General features: G+C 41.3%; 1 protein-coding gene across 2 annotated transcripts in view; it reads left to right on the top strand.

The window, feature by feature from the left end:
- The window catches only part of LOC127575884 (PC3-like endoprotease variant B), a 591287-nt gene that overhangs the window by 329271 nt on the left and 245616 nt on the right, over positions 1–16400 (top strand). For both annotated transcript variants that reach the window (XM_052026095.1, XM_052026094.1), the window contains exon 7: positions 6665–6702. In XM_052026095.1, the coding sequence (XP_051882055.1) occupies positions 6665–6702 (38 nt within the window). The remainder of the gene's footprint in view (positions 1–6664; positions 6703–16400) is intronic.

Here is a 16400-nt window from a genome sequence, read left to right as displayed (position 1 = left end):
AGTTCATCTCCGCCCACTTGGTTTGCTGCTTCCTGCATCAAGCAGAGGCTAGAGAAGAGGGAATTCTTGGTGTCAGAAGTCCCCATTTCTTTGGAATTATTAGTTCTATAATTAGTAGACAGGGCAGGAATTCTACCTTAGGAAAACTGTACGGTATGAATATTCCCTCACTTTCTCCATTGGGTTCTACCAGACTCTCATTGGAGTGATTGGTGAAAATCCAGCAAAACTGTAACCTGAAGGGCCATGAACCTCTGGAGATGGGATTAGATTGGGCAGCAGTTTTTTTGAACAGTAGACACAAATGGCTCTTTCTGCTTCCTAAATACTCTAATTCTCTAAATGCCGAGGAAAATCAAAGCCATTTTCTAAGCTCTACTTTGAAATAAGGATATGTAAATACTCATGTGTATTCATTCTTTCAGTATATTTTAATACAAAATAACTTGGAATTTATGTTTTATTAAAATGATTTGCTTTAAATGGTCAACAATAATCCTCTGTTTCCAGACAGGTTAAATGCCAAACTATGATGCATACAGATATATTTTGGCACTGTTTTAATTCAGTAGAATAAATGGTCAATCTTTCCTCATTATTAAGATAAGATATCTTTCTTAGTCACATGTACATCGAAACACACAGTGAAAAACATCTTCTGCAGGGGGCAGCCCACAAGTGTCTCCACGCCTCCAGCACCAACATAGCATGCCCTCAACTTCCTAACCCAAGAAAAAGTCAATGGCATTAACCCCTCTGTAGTTTTGAACACCATGTTGATCCAGGATTAGTTGCTGCACCATTGCCCAGAGAAGGTATTCAAGCTGCAGAGTGTTTTGTGATTCATCTTTTTCAGACTAAAAGGTTATCACTAAAGAAATGAATCTGACTAGATCTGCTTTATGATTATTTTATTTTTAGTGCTGAGGGATTCAAATCAGTTTGTACACTGAAAAGTGCTGATCTTGCCTTACTCCCCCTGGCTTCTAACCACATGATTGACAGAAGCCATGATGATTAACAACACAACAACTTGTGTTTCTGTACTGGTTAATACCAAAGGGCTTCTCAAATTGGCAGAAAGAAAGTAAGTGCTACGTCAGTAAGGGATAACAAAACTCTGAGCCAAACATCAGATAGGATGGAAACATCAGGTGGAAAAGAGGTAAAAGGGAGAGACCCAAAGACCAGGGCTGAGACCATTGCTGGCTTTGTCATAATGGGTCAAAATCAGCAGAATGGCATCTTCGGGAGAGGATTTTGGATGGAAGGAGATTGCAGGGTGTGGGGCAGGGAAAATGCTCAGTGGGGTGACGGAGGAGAATAAATCAAATTGATTTATAGACTAGGGTAAAGATTTCTCACTTTACTGAATTGGGCAATTTTAAATGTTGGAGTTTGAAAGTCACTGATAACAGATCAGGAAGGGAATCATGATGACAATTAAGTCTAAATGTAACCCAGATGGCAACAGCAGAAACACACAATGAAATTCAGGGTAAAATTATCCTACGTGTTGATAAGGAGAAAGAACTTTTGTTTTTAAGATCTCAAATAATACCCAGTGAAGTACCTGTGAAGTGTAGTCTCTATTATAATGTTGGGAAATGTCACAGCCTATGCATACACATTGCCACTCAAACAGCTTTAATGGTCTTGGTGGCAGGTTAAGTGTTGGTTAGCAAGCCAAAAGAGCTCCCAGGCTCCTCCAAATCATACCAGGTGGTCTTTGGTATGGACCTTCAAGGGACAGGGCCTTAGTTCAGCATATCAAACACTGTCCCTCTGACTGTGCAGAACTCCCTCAGCACTGTACTAAAGATTTGGACAAAATTACATTCTGAAGTTCTGCAATGGAGCTGAAGCCGAGAACCTTCAACCTTTAGAGGCAGAGTGTACAAGCACTGATCAAAGGCTGACACATTTTGTATGAGACCATAGTCTAGAGCAACTGGCACTGTCATTTCTATTTCTGCACAAAGTCAGTCTGTAATTTCAGATTATTAGTCATTCATATTTAAAATCTTTTCATTCTGAAGGAGGAGAAGAAATGAAGTCCTTTAATGACTGAATTATAAAGCAATGTCATCAGAGACTTGACATGTTTCTGTCTTGTTTAGGAAATATTATTCAATACAGGAAGAATAGCTGAAGAAGGATTCAAGGATATCTATAAAATTGAGGGATAAAATATTACAGCATGAAAATAAAGAACAATTTAATTTTGAATACAGTTTTGGACTAGTATGTTTCCTTTGGAATGATTAACATTTAAGGGGTATAATTAGTTGTGTTGTATTGCAGGATTACATGTTTTTAAAATTTTGGTGTATTGGCAATACAACTGTGTTTGGTATTGGTATTGGTTTATTATTGTCATTTGTACCAAGGTACAGTGAAAAAATTTTCTTGCATACCGTTTGTACAGACCAATTCATTACACAGTGCATTGAGGTAGTACAGGGTAAAAACAATAACAGAATACAGAGTAAACTGTCACAGTTACTAAGGAAGTGCAGTGCAGTTAGACAATAAGGTGCAAGGTTATAACAAGGTAGATTGTAAGGTCAAGAGTCCACCTCACTGTACAAGAGAATCATTTAATAGTATTATAACAGTGGGATAGAAGCTGTCCTTGAGCCTGGTGGTATGTGCCCTCAGGCTCCTGTATCTTCTGCCTGATGGGAGAGGAGAGAAGAGAGAATGACTCAGGTGGGTGGGGTCTTTGATCATGCTGGTTGCTTCAGCAAGGCAGCGAGAGGTATAGGCAGAGTCCATGTAGGGGAGGCTGGTTTCCGTGAGGTGCTGGGTCTATGTCCACAGCTCTCTGCAGTTTCTTGCAGCCCTGGGCAGAGCAGTTGCCATACCAAGCCGTGATGCATCCAGATAGGATGCTTTCTATGGTGCATCGATAAAATTTGGTGAGAGTCAAAGGGGACATGCCAAATTTCTTTAGCCTCCTGAGGAAGTAGAGGTACTGGTGAGCTTTCTTGGCTGTGGCCTCTACATGGTTGGACCAGGACAGGCTGTTGGTGATGTTCACTCCCAGGAACTTGAAGCTGTCAACCCTCTCGACCTCAGCACTATTGATGTAGATAGGTGCATGTACACCACTCCCTTTCCTGAAGTCAATGACCAGCTCTTTTGTTTTGCTGACATTGAGGGAAAGGTTGTTGTCATGACACCATGTCACTAGGCTCTCTATCTCCTTCCTGTACTCCTACTCATCATTATTTGAGATACGGTCCACTGTGGTGGTCTCATCTGCAAACTTGTAGATGGAATTAGAGCAGAATCTGGCCACGCAGTCATGAGTGTACAGGGAATAGAGTAGAGGGCTGAGAACTTAGCCTTGTGGGGCACCAGAGTTGAGAATGATCCTGCTGGAGGTGTTGCTGCCTATCCTTACTGATTGTGGTCTGTTGGTCAGGAAGTCAAGGATCCAGTTGCAAAAGGAGGTATTGAGTCCCAGGTCTCCGAGGTTGGGGATGTGTTTGCTTGGAATTACAGTATTGATGACAGGGCTGTAGTCAATAAACAAAAGTCTAACGTAGGTGCCTTTACTGTCCAGATGCTCCAGAGATGAGTGTGGGGACAGGGCGATGATGTCCACTGTAGACTTGTTTCGGCAGTAGGCAAATTGCAGTGAGTCGAGGTTTTCCAGGAGGCTGGAGTTAATGCATGCCATGACTAGCCTCAAAGCACTTCATGATAGTGAATGTCAAAGCCACTGGTCAGTAGTCATTAAGGCATGTTACCTTGATTTTCTTAGGTACCGGGATGATAGTGGTCTTCTTAAAATAGGTGGGAACCTCAGATTGAAGCAGGGAGAGGTTAAATATGTCTGAAAATACCCCTGCCAGCTGATCAGTACAATATCTGGGGACACAGCCAGGGACACCATCTGGGCAGATGCTTTCCTCGGGTTCACTCTGCGGATGACTGATTTTACATCCTCAACGGTGACTATGCGTTCTGTTGCATAAGTGGCTGTCAGGGTGGGTGGTGACAATCCACTCCCCTTCTGTTCAAAACGTGCATAGAATGCATTAAGCTCATCAGGAAGGGATGCGCTGTTGTTGACTATGCTGCCCGACTTTGTTTGTAGCCCGTTATAGCATGTAAGTCCTGCCACAACTGCCAGCTGGTCTTGGACTCTATTTTGAACTGATGTTATCTCTTGGCATCTCTGATAGCTTTACGGAGGTCGTATCTCAATTTCTTGTAAAGATTAGGGTCACCTGATTGGAATGCAGCAGTCCTTGACTTCAGTAGGGAGTGGATCTCCCGGTTCATCCATGGTTTCCTGTTTGGGAACACCCGTATTGTCTTCTTTGGTACACAGTCCTCCACACACTTGCTGATAAAGTCTGTGATGATGGTGGCATACTCTTCAAGGCTGGCAGCTGAGTCTTTGAACACGGACCAGTCCACTGACTCAAAGCAGTCACGTAGAAGCTCATCTATTTCCTCAGACCAGCACTGCCTGACTCTCTGTACCGGATCCTCCTGTTTCAGTTTCTATTCGTATGCAGGGAAGAAGAGCACAGCCTGGTGGTCTGATTTACCAAAGTGAGGGTGAGAGGTGGCTTGGAAGGCATCTTTGATGGTTTTATAGCAATGGTCAAGGGTGTTAGGGCCCCTGATGAGACAGGAGACATGCTGGTAGTACTTTGGTAACACACGCTTGAGGTTGACCTGATTGAAGTCACCTGCAATAATGAAGAGGGCCTCAGGGTATCCTGTCTCAAGGTTGTTGACCACAGAGTATAGCTCATTGAGTGCAGGCTTCATGTCCATCTGTGGTGGGATGTAGATTGCCATCAGCATAGCTGAAGTGAGCTCCCATGGCAGGTAGTCTGGTCAACTCTTCACCGGTAGATATTCCAGGCTGGGTGAGCAGGAGCTCACCAGGACCGTCACGTCTGAGCACCACGAGTTATTGCTTAAGAAGCAGACACCTCCGCCTCTAACTTTGCCCGAGGACGCTGTACGGTCCATTCGGTGGATTGCAAAGCCCTCAGGTTGTATGGCACAGTCAGGTGAAGCGGGTGTAAGCCATGTTTTGGTGAGACATAGCACACAGCAGTCCTTATGTAATGCTTTGGTGAAATAGAACTTGTAAGTTTTAATTAGAAAAATATCCTGAAGTTGTGCAATATCTTTAATTCCTCCATTATTTATAGAAATGCAATAATATATGCCAAATAACTGTGAGGTGTTGCACCTTGGTAGGAATAATATCAAGAGGTAGTACACTCCTAAGGGCAAGACCCTTAACAGTGTTAAGAGCAGAGAGAGACCTTGGGGTGCAAGTCCATGACTCATTGATAGTGGCTACACAGGTAGACAGGGTGGTTAAGAAGGCTTATGGAATGCTTGCATTTATTAAGCAAAGTATTGAGTATAGGAGTCAAGAAGTTATGATGCATCTCTATAGAACTCTGGTTAGGCCGCATTTAGAGTATTGTGTGCAATTCTGGTCACCTCACTATAGGAAGGATGTCGAGGCTTTAGAGAGGATGCAGAGGAGTTTTACCAGAATTCTGCCTGGATTAGAAGGCATGTACTATCAGGAGAGGCTGGACAAACTTAGGCGCTTCTCTCTGGAGCAGTGGAGGCTGAGGGGTGATCTGTTGGAAGTGTATAAAATTATGAGGGGCATAGATAGGGTGGACAAGCAATATCTTTTTCCCATTATTGAGCGATCCAATACCAGAAGGCAGGCATTTAAAGTGAGAGGGGGAAGGTTCAGAACAGATGTGAGGGGTACTTTTTTTTAACAGAGAGAGTGGTGGATACCTGGAATGCGTTGCCTGATAGGGTGGTGGAGGCAAATTCTTTGGGGGCTTTTAAGAGGGGCTTGGATGGGCACATGAATGAGAGGAAAATAGAGGGATATGGGCATTCTGTAGGTAGGAGGGAATAGCTATGTCGGCACAACATTGTGGGCTGAAGGTCCTGTTCGGTGCCCTACTGTTCTATGTAATATTAGAAGTGGAACACATTCTTATATATTAACATTGTCCATTTCTTTTATACAATGTACAGATCCAAGCAGAGAAATCAAAGGCAAAATATAATGATGTTCAAGTTAATAGAACACAGTATTAAATGTATTTTTTTTATTGTCAGTGCAGCTTGTTTTTTTTAGAAATGTACTAATATCTTAATGGATTGTCCAAAGGATTGTCATTTCAATTGGTAACAAATATTTACCATATGTACAATCAATAAATGTATTCTCTACTGCTTTATTTTCATATGCAAAGCATGTACCCACTGCATCTACAGTATCACATCTCCCCAAGCAGCTCTTATGAAACCCAGTCTCTGCAGTCTAAATAAAATTTCATTTGGATTTAGCCTCCTGCTGAGAATGGCACTGCTTTGTTTTAGCAGCAGATGCAGTAACGCAGAAAGGTATGTCATGTTTTGCATGGTTGATGGTGTAGTTCAAGGATCACAATCAAGTTGTTCATACTTCCAGGCTTCAGAATATCATCTGCATCCTGTGTTGTTTTCCTCTTTTTTTTGTCCATCTCAGCACTGCCTGTTTCTACCTGCAGGGACAGAAACATTAAAGGCTCACACAGTGGTTTGCCTTTGTGTGCACACCGTGGTTCTGCAACTGTTTAATTTCTTCTCACTTTCTTTTTCCCAGGTGTTGACCACAAAAACACAGATCTGAAGAAAAATTATGTAAGTAGGGGTTATTCTTCGGGATTTCAAATTCAGGCTTCCACAAAGTTGTAGTTAAATTCATTTTAAAATGATTAGGAAAACGCCAATGCCTCTGCAGATTGAAGTTTTAACATTAAAAAAAAGAACAAGTTTGCATTTGTGTGACACCTTTCATGACTCAGGCATGGAGCCCAGCAACTTGACCACACGTGTCAGGTTTGGGTAAGGTTGGGTGTACACTATAATAATACATGCAGGTTCAGGTCAGGTCAGACCATGCCAAGCCAGTTTGGCTCAGTACTTTAACCAGGTCAACAGGATTTCCTTAGTAGAAAAATAACTTTAAGAAAGTTGGGAGTTCCAAGATATATTCATTTAAAGTTTCATCCTCAAAAGATCAAAAACATGTTTGACAGTGTTATATTTAATTTGCTTGGATAGTGTCAGGCATGGAAAAAAGTGATAAGAACTTGGGTCAGGTGTGGCTTGGCAATGATTGGGCTGGGTTCAGGCAGGCTTTAAGTTTATGCTGAAGCAGACCCTTACTCAAGAGCTCACATCGCCTATGAAATATTTCCAGTGCAGTCAGTATTGTAACATAGGAAATAGCCAATTTGCATGAGACAATGTTGGTAATAGGGCTGAAAATATGAAAAGATTGTATATATTATATTTCTTAAAACATTGTGAGTGACTGAAATACCAGCAAGTAGTTTCACAGATACCATTACGTTGTCTTGAGAATCTGAAAGTGACATGGTCCAGTATTCAAGTGAACCTAAGTGAATGTGCTGGATGGATGATGCAACAAAGTGCAAATGGTTGTTTCAGTCATCAGATCCCCACTGTGAATTTCTATGGCCCTGAGACCCAGTGAAGAGTTCTCTCAGGACCACCTGATCTAAGTTTATCTGTAATACTTCAAAAGGAGCAGTATGTGGAGAATGATGTCATCCCATGCACGACTGAGGTTGAAATGGTGTCATCTGCACAAGGGTTGTTCTTGTTGGGAATGCCTAGTGCAGCTTTCATAGTAAAGTAGCTTCTCTGACATTTCACTCTGGATTAAAGCAAATGTTAATGACATAATTCTGCCGAAAAATACATCATGCAATCAGGTTTCTAGACCAATGTATGTTCAATTGTTTGCTGATATTAGTGCAAATTTCACATCAATCCTAACATCTCATCAACTGAATTACATGTGCTGTTTGTGAAATACGTAGCTAATATTTTTCAGCACAAAATGCAATCATTCCTATTCAACAATTGAACGGGAAATCAGAAAGAGATCTGCAATTTCTATTAACCTTGGTGTAAAAACTATGTGGGTTTTTAAAAACAATTGTGTATTGGCTAAATATTTTATTAAACTTAAATAGTGGAGGTGTTGCAATTCCTCCGTGTGATGCTTAATGCACTGGCTAATAGATTCCCTTTGTATTCCAGTTTGCACTATTTTAATAAAGTTGTTAACCTATTGATTTTATGTGGTTGAACAGCATTGTTAAACCACATACTGGAATTTGGCATGAACACATGAACTAAAATATTAAAAATACGATACATAGTAGCTTAACCTTGGCTTAGTTTCAAAAATATTGAATAATTCAACCTAATCCCCACCTACCGGGTACCACTAATACAGATTAGCAACTAACTTTATTGTGAGATTTTAATATCTTTTGCTTTTCTGTGGCCTATCTGAGAAATGAAGCCATGTGCAGGTGTGCATTGTGTCACGTGAAAATCCTGACAAAAATTAAAAATTGCCACTGAAATAGAGTGGCCAGTGAGTATTCATACAGCATGTGTTCACATCAGCAGTTCTCAACCCTTCGGGTTACATGGGGCACAATCAAGAGTGTGCTGCATAGATTGGCTATCCAACCTATGACAGCTGAGACCCAACTATACAGTATGTCTCAGGAATGTGTCAGGTCATCAACTCATACAGCATAAAACAGACACTTCAGGCCACTGAGTCCGTGCCGAATATCAAACACCCATTTACACTAATCCTACACTTAAATTTGTTTGTGGTATAATAGGCTGCTTGTTGTGAGTCACATACTGCACCAGCCCTCCAACTCATTGGCTGATGCAGTGCTTTGAACACCTACTTGAATGCAGTAGGTTTTGACTCTGACTGACTGTCCAATCATGCTGGCTGAGTCCATTTTGAGAGAAAATTTAATAAAATATTTAGCCAATACACAACTGCTTTAAAAAACCCACATGGTTTTTACACCAAGGATAATACAATTGCAGAATTCTCTTTGATCCAGCATCCCTCCCTTACAATTGTTGAACAGTAATTACCATCCCACTCAGATCCTAGTTGGCACAGTAATTACCATACCATTCAGATCCTAGGTAGCACGGATCCAATGTGGCTCACAGGGCAGAGGGTCTCTAGCTGAGGGTGGGAGATGGTGAGAGCCCAAGGTTGCACTAATCCAGATTATTTCAGAGGTGCAGAGAGGAAAACCACTATTTCTTTTGGCCACTTCACCTTGTAAAATCTTGGCATGTTGGAAATTCGGGTGGGGAGGTGTGCTGGGGGACGTTGGACTCCAAAACAGAAGGACTGAGAAATAACAAGGGTCAGGTAACAGAGAGACAGAGAAATGTGAGAAACGGGCAAAAGAGAATGGCAGTATTTCTTTATTTGCTTTAATTTATATTATTCTAAAACTTGTACTTTGAAGCCAATCTACAGTTTTTTCACTGGTTTTATTGGCAGTTGAAAAAGGTTAATCACTTACACTTCTGAGGGAATATGATAGAAACAGAGAGAATGGCAGATGGGGAGCATTTTTCTTCATTTAAATCTGATATGCTGCTTTTTTGAAAAAACATTTTTTAAAGCTGCAGAATCTTGGAAGGAAGGGAGGCCGGGAGGGGACAGGAGAAAAAGAGGAAAATTATTTCAGGTAGCAGAAACATCTGGTCTCTTGCCATCCACTCTTGAGGAGCGTGAGTGTGAGGAAGGGAAATGGATGGAGAGATAGTGGTGAAAGTTACTGATAGAAGAGATGGAGGGATAAAAGAATTGAAAAAAAGAAAGGTTCTGGGTGACATTGAGGTTGAAGGAAGTGGATAGAATGGTGATGAGCTTGGAGATACAGTAGGAATGAAAGGATATGGAAAGCAGAAATAATAAATGTAGGGGACAAGGAGGCATTTCTTTGCAATCATGCCATTGGTAGTTCCATTGTCACCACAACATACCTCATTTCAAACTCTCAAGCAAAGAAAAAAAGCAAAAAAAGACAGACGTAACCAAAAGAGAGGTTGAAACTAAATAAAAAAGAGTTGTAGAGAGGGAAGAAATAAAATAAGTGAAAGCAGAGAAGAGTTAGCAATATTAAAGCATGAGAGTTATGGTATTCTCCAGACTCTTAGGTTCAGTGTGATGGGAGATCAACTATTAATTGATTGTTTGAACATGCTATTTGGTCTTGTCTCCTCAAGTTGAAAGTTATGTAAAATCCATCAGCAAGAAAGTAATCAAAAATGCTAGAAATACAGATCAATTCATACTTCTGATTTAAAGATTTTTGCCTGGGACCTCAATTGTATAATGATTTTTTTAGTGTTATGCAACAGAATTTTTTTTCTCACATTTTGCGTCTTCCAGTAATTTGGCCAGACGCTTCTTGTCTCAGTTACCTTTGTACCTCAGGTGCAATCAGATCTGTGTCCACCAGCCTGTCTAAAAATCAGTCTTGCATGGAACTGAAGTTTTCAGCTGTGTCAAGGACAGAAACAGTCGTGGGCAACCAACAGCTAACTGCATTCTATGCATACTTTGGCAAATCTGTGAAATCTTTGAAGTGTCAATAAGTATACAGCTCATTCCAATAAAAGACTGATCTAAAAATATGAATGAAGGTGATAACATTCTCTTCTCCAAATCAGAAGATTGTGGGATCATGTCCATTGCAGAGACTGGGACACAAAAATCAAGGCTAACACTTCAGTGTACTATTGAGGGGATGCTGCACTGTCAATGGTGCTATCTTTAAACTCATGTTGACACAAAGATCCAATATATTTTGAAGAAAATCAGAGGCATTAGAGCCAGCAGTTTGGTATTTATCTCCTGATTGAAAAAAATGATCTAGTCATGTCATTTTCATATTTGTGAGAGCTTCCTGTGGACAATTTGTTTGCCACATTTCTTGCATTGCAACAGTGACTATACTTTGTATCTTCCCATTTTACCCAAAGGTGGTGCTTTGATAGAACTTCCAATGCCCAGTAGTGTAGGGTAGGCACTGTACTGTAGCAGTTAGCGTAACACTTTACAGCGCCAGTGACCCGGGTTCAATTCCGGCCACTGTCTGTAAGGAGTTTGTATGTTCTCCCCGTGTCTGCGTGGGTTTCCTCCGGGTGCTCCGGTTTCCTCCCACATTCCAAAAGATGCACGGGTTGGGAAGTTGTAGGCATGCTACGTTGGCACTGGAAGCGTGGCGACACATGTGGGCTGCCCCCAAAACACTATGCAAAAGATGCATTTCGCTGTGTGTTTTGATGTGCATGTGACTAATAAAGATATCTTAAGTAGAAAACTACAAATTTGCATTTCCCATATGCATGCTGTTCAGCATTGTGTTGTTTTTCTATTGTTTCTCTGGGCAGCGATCTATTCTGCCAGAAGCTCTTGTCCCATGTCCTTAAAATGTGCTGAACTGGCCACTGTAAATTGCCCCAAGTATGCAGGTAAGAGGTAGAATCTGGTGGGAATTGATGGTAATATGCAGAGAATAAAAATGGGATAGGATAGGACTAGTGTAAGGATGGGTACGTGGTGTTTGGCCCAGATGTGCTGGGCAGAAGGGCCTGTTTCTGTGCTGTACCTCTCTCTCTGTCTCTCTCTATTTGCCAATGATATAAAGAATTTTACTTTTATTTTTAATGAACGTTGCTTTTAAATTCATAGAAATCACAATAGGTCCTGTATCCCCAACTGAGATGCTGACTTAATCCCCATCCCATTCCCACCCCATTGGTTTCCCACTCTTTCCTCAGCTGCTGCTCAGAGGAAATTCCCACAAATCCTTCACGGCAACTTTTGGATCCTTGGAGATTGGGGATACTTCTCACCCTCATCCCAAAGCCAGATGCTTGAACAAAGTAAAACATAAAATAAATCATCTCCTCTGAAATAATTACATATTTGCCCCTTGCTTTCTCTACATACATTATTAAAAATCTCTCTTAATTGTGCTGTCACTGTTTTAGCATGTGTAAATGAGTGACAACAAATTCTGAGGAGAGATGCAGCGTGTGTGTAATAAATCACTATACAGCTTCTAGACGAACAGCATTTAATTCATCGTTCCCCACCCCACATGAGAATTTTTTGCCAGCCTCAATTGCTTTTTGTTCCCAAGGTCCCACTGCTTTAACTTTAGAAACTGCTGACCTTGTTTCTATATTCTTACCACTTGGTAAGGTGAGAGACATAGGCTGCTGGCTTGAATTGTTTCAACTGCAGCGGATGGATCTGCTTATCTGCATAAACCCACGGCTCATGCTTCTGACCTGGTACATGTCCCTGATGGAAGACATTGACCTAGAAATTCGAGTGTGTCATGCCATTTTTTTATGGCTCTGCAAGTCTCCATGTGTGCTCAGTTTTATTTGCAAATCATAGTCACAAGAATACAGCATGCCTCGCACAACTTGCAAAATTGATTGAGTAGTTCATGTCAGAAGGATATACATCCTGAATATTTCAACCATTGGAACAAATCCTGTGATGACTTATTGACCTATTATGTTGAGTTCAAAAAATACTCCTCTGAATCCTTCTCCCCCTTCACTTTCCTCCGATTCCATCTCTCCCCCTCCTCCCAGTCCCACCCTTTGCTGTGTTCCCACTGTCTTTCCTGAGTGTCCCCTCTCTGATTTCACAGAATAAGACCTCAGACCTCAGCAGAGGCCTCCACTTCATTCCTCTAAGTCCTTCTCAAATATAATTGAACTCTTCTTCTACCATTCTTCATCTTTGTGCCCATTTCTTTGGCTAGGACTCCTCACTCCAGATTCCTCCCGAATCCAGAATTGCCAATCCAACTGGACCCCACCTCTGACCCTCTCTAGATCTATTCGTCAATAACTGCTGACACAACATTGCCATTCTCAATTTCCACTGACCTTGCTCACACATAAGCTACCCTACTCTGAACTGCAGCACCTTTTTCACTGAGTATCAACTCCAAACATCATCATCAAGCCTGCTGACGAGGGCAGTACTGCTGTCATTTGGTGAAATGATCCCTACCTTGCAGAAGCAAAGCATCAGCTCTCAACACCACTTCATACATCCTCTGGACTGTGACCACTCAGCTGAATAGCAGGCCATGTTTCACTGGCAGTCACTGAACCTCATTTCCTCAGGCTCATCCCCACTCACCCCCCACACTCCTCAGTGTCCACCCTCATACCCACCTAACCTTGTACAACCTGCTTTCAGCTTGTTTCCAAGCAGCACTGTCCTGATAGGCCCATTGTTTCAGCCTGCTCCAACCCCAGGGAACTTATTTCTTCTGACCTGGACTATATTTGTTCTCCCCTTGTCCCAGTCCCTTCCAGTTACATTCATGCATCTCTGGTGCCCTCTGTCACGAGCAGTTTCAGGTTTCCTGTACAACGATGGTATGAGGATCCTTTACTTCTATCTTGAACGGGAGCCCTTCCACCATCATTCCCTTTCACCTGACTGACTTTGTTCTTACATTGAACATGTTCTCCTGCAACTCCACCAAGTCAAAGATATATCCATGGGGCCCAGCTACACCAGTCACTTAATTGGATAATGGAACAATCCTTGTTTGGATCTAATAATGCCCCCTCTCTTAATTTTTCTTCCATTATGTCAATGACTGAATTGGTACTGCTTCTCACACCTGCACAGCACTTGAAAATTTTGTAACCTTTGTGCCAATTTCTACCCTGTTCTCACTTTCACGTGGGTCATATCCTACTCTTCCCTTTCCTCATGACTTAATATTGAATTTAACACTTGCACATAACTGCTCCTTTCTTTTTGTCTGTCTCCAATGAAAATGGCCCTCTGCACAGTGCGGTCTGCGTGCACCCATGCATCATGGAAACTTGCCAATATTTAAACTTGAGATGATAAGTGCCAAGTTAACACATCACTCAGTTTGAGGAAAAGATCATCTCCAATGTCGGTATTCCAACCACTTTCTCCTGACAATCAACACCCATCAACCCTGTCCTCCATTTCCAACATTCTAGGGACTGTCATTGAGCAGACATTAACTTTGATTATATAATAAATTGAGGGAATACAACAGTATATTGCAGGCTGCTTATTCTGCAGTGAGGGACTCAACCAGGGGCAGACACGGTAGTGTAGCGGTTAGCGTGACTCTATTACAGTGCCAACGACCCGGGTTCAATTCCGGCCACTGTCTGCAAGGAGTTTGTATGTTCTCCCCATGACTGCATGGGTTTCCACTGGGTACTCCGGTTTCCTCCCACATTCCAAAGACGTATGGGTTAGGAAGTTGTGGGCATGCTATGTTGGCGCCAGAAACATGGCAACACTTGCGGGCTGCCCACAGAACATGCTACACAACGATGCTTTTCACTGTGCGTTTCGATGTACATATGACTAATAAGGATCTTAATCTTTAATCTTTAACTCTTAACTTTGCAAAGCATTTACAAGGCACAAGTCAGGGCTGATCAAAAATGGCCTCTACTTACCTCCAGAGTGTAACTCCAAACCCATTGAAGAAACTCGAATTCATTCAGGAAAAATAGCCAACTACAATGCCACACCTTCGGCCTCCCTGTGCAAAATCAATGCTTGTGGCTGGATGTTTGCAACTCACCCAGGCTTCCTTGGCTAGGGGAAATGAATTCAGCCTCGAGAAACAAGGACAGCAAACACATAAGTATCATAACAATGCAGGTCAGCCTTCAGGTTCCAGATTTGATTTGGATTTGGAGTCAAAATTTCTGTTCCTCGGGTGAAACAATTTTGGAGCTGCCCACCCAACAGAACCATTGGATAGTCCTTCACCAGAAGCATTGCAGTAGGCCAGGAAAGTGGTTCCTCAACATCATCAATTGCAAACCAAGGCAGTTATTGCATGCTTTCCTCCCGGTAACGCTCACTTCCCGGGAAAGATTACAAATAAAGGGAATCCCATAGTGGGAGAATTCCTTTCCCTCTATTTCTTCTCTGTGTCCATTTGAGTACAAGTCATAAAAGAGACCACAAAACAACTTTATTTATCCAATCAATACCAACGCCATATAAATGTTTTCTTATTGCCATTGTGCAAATTCTCGAGCATGTCTTCTGCTCTAATATCTCTACACAGCTTTCTGTCACTAACTGCAGCCAATCTGATGGAAAGCTGTTCCCTTGTAATGGAGGAGGCTACAGAAGGCCATAAAGGACTTCCGCAAACAGCTTTTGGTCTAATTTGTCTGAATTCAAACTGCACCAGCTCCCCAAGAGTGGAAGCAGTCTAGGGTAGCTGGCTGATAATCATCCTCAAGGGTATTGTCAAAGTGAAAGAATATGGCAGATTTGTATTCCATGGAATCAATGCCACTTCCCATGAGGAACCCTGGTAACCTATCACAGGACAGCCTGTTGGAATGCACCTCAACGCCCTTCTTTCTTTTTTTTACAATATTTTTACTAAATCCATGAAAAAAATACAGAGTACATGCATCAAGAAAGAGAGTAAAAATACTACTGAATACATAGTGTTAAATCGTATTTAGGATTACAATACTCTAAATCTATTATCACATATAGTAGTTAGTTAATAAAGGAAGAAAAAATTGAAATATTTTATTACAAAAAAAATCTAGCCCCACTACCTAAACCTGAAGCTGTTAGATAGAAGAAACAGCAAGGAAAAACCTTAAAAAACGTAACGGTGTCAGAGATTTTAGTCCCCAGATCAGAGATTTTGAAAATAATTCAGAAAGGGTCCTCACAGGGTTTGAAAGTCTAGGTTAGATTCAAAAACCGAACAGCGAAACTTCTCTAGATTCAAGTATGACATAACATCCTGTAACCATTGAACATGCGTAGGCGGAGTAGCTTCCTTCCATTTAAGCAATACAGCTCTCCTGGCTATAAGAGAAATAAAAGCCAGAATATGTAAATCAGAAGCCTTCAAAGTTATGTCTTTTTCTCCAACAATCCCAAATAGTGCAGTCAAAGGATTAAGTTTAAAATTTATTTTAAAAAGTACAGAAAAAGTATGAAAGACCTCTGTCCAATATTTTTTAAGACTCTGACACATCCAAAACATGTGAATTAAGGAAGTCACTCCATTATTGCATTTATCACAGTAAGGAGATATATCGGAATAAAAACTGGATAGTTTATCTTTAGACAAGTGAGCTCTATGGACCACTTTAAATTGAAGGAGAGAATGACGAGCACATAATGATGAAGTATTAACCAACTTGAAAATTTCATTCCAAGTTTCCTCGGAAATTGACATCTGCAAATCTTGTTCCCAAGAGTTTTTAATTTTATCTAGTGGCACCTTACTCATTCCTAATAATCTGTCATAAATATTAGATATTGAGCCATCCTGAAAGGGTTCCAAATTAAAAATTACATCTAATAAATTCTTAACAGGACACAAAGGAAAAGAATGTAATTGAGGTCGAAGAAAATCTCCAATTTGTAAATATCT

Source organism: Pristis pectinata, chromosome 11 (genome assembly GCF_009764475.1).
Source record: "Pristis pectinata isolate sPriPec2 chromosome 11, sPriPec2.1.pri, whole genome shotgun sequence".
In the NCBI taxonomy this organism is placed as follows: domain Eukaryota; kingdom Metazoa; phylum Chordata; class Chondrichthyes; order Rhinopristiformes; family Pristidae; genus Pristis; species Pristis pectinata.
Note: the sequence above shows the minus strand (reverse complement) of the source record. Positions and strands in the feature narration are given on the sequence as shown.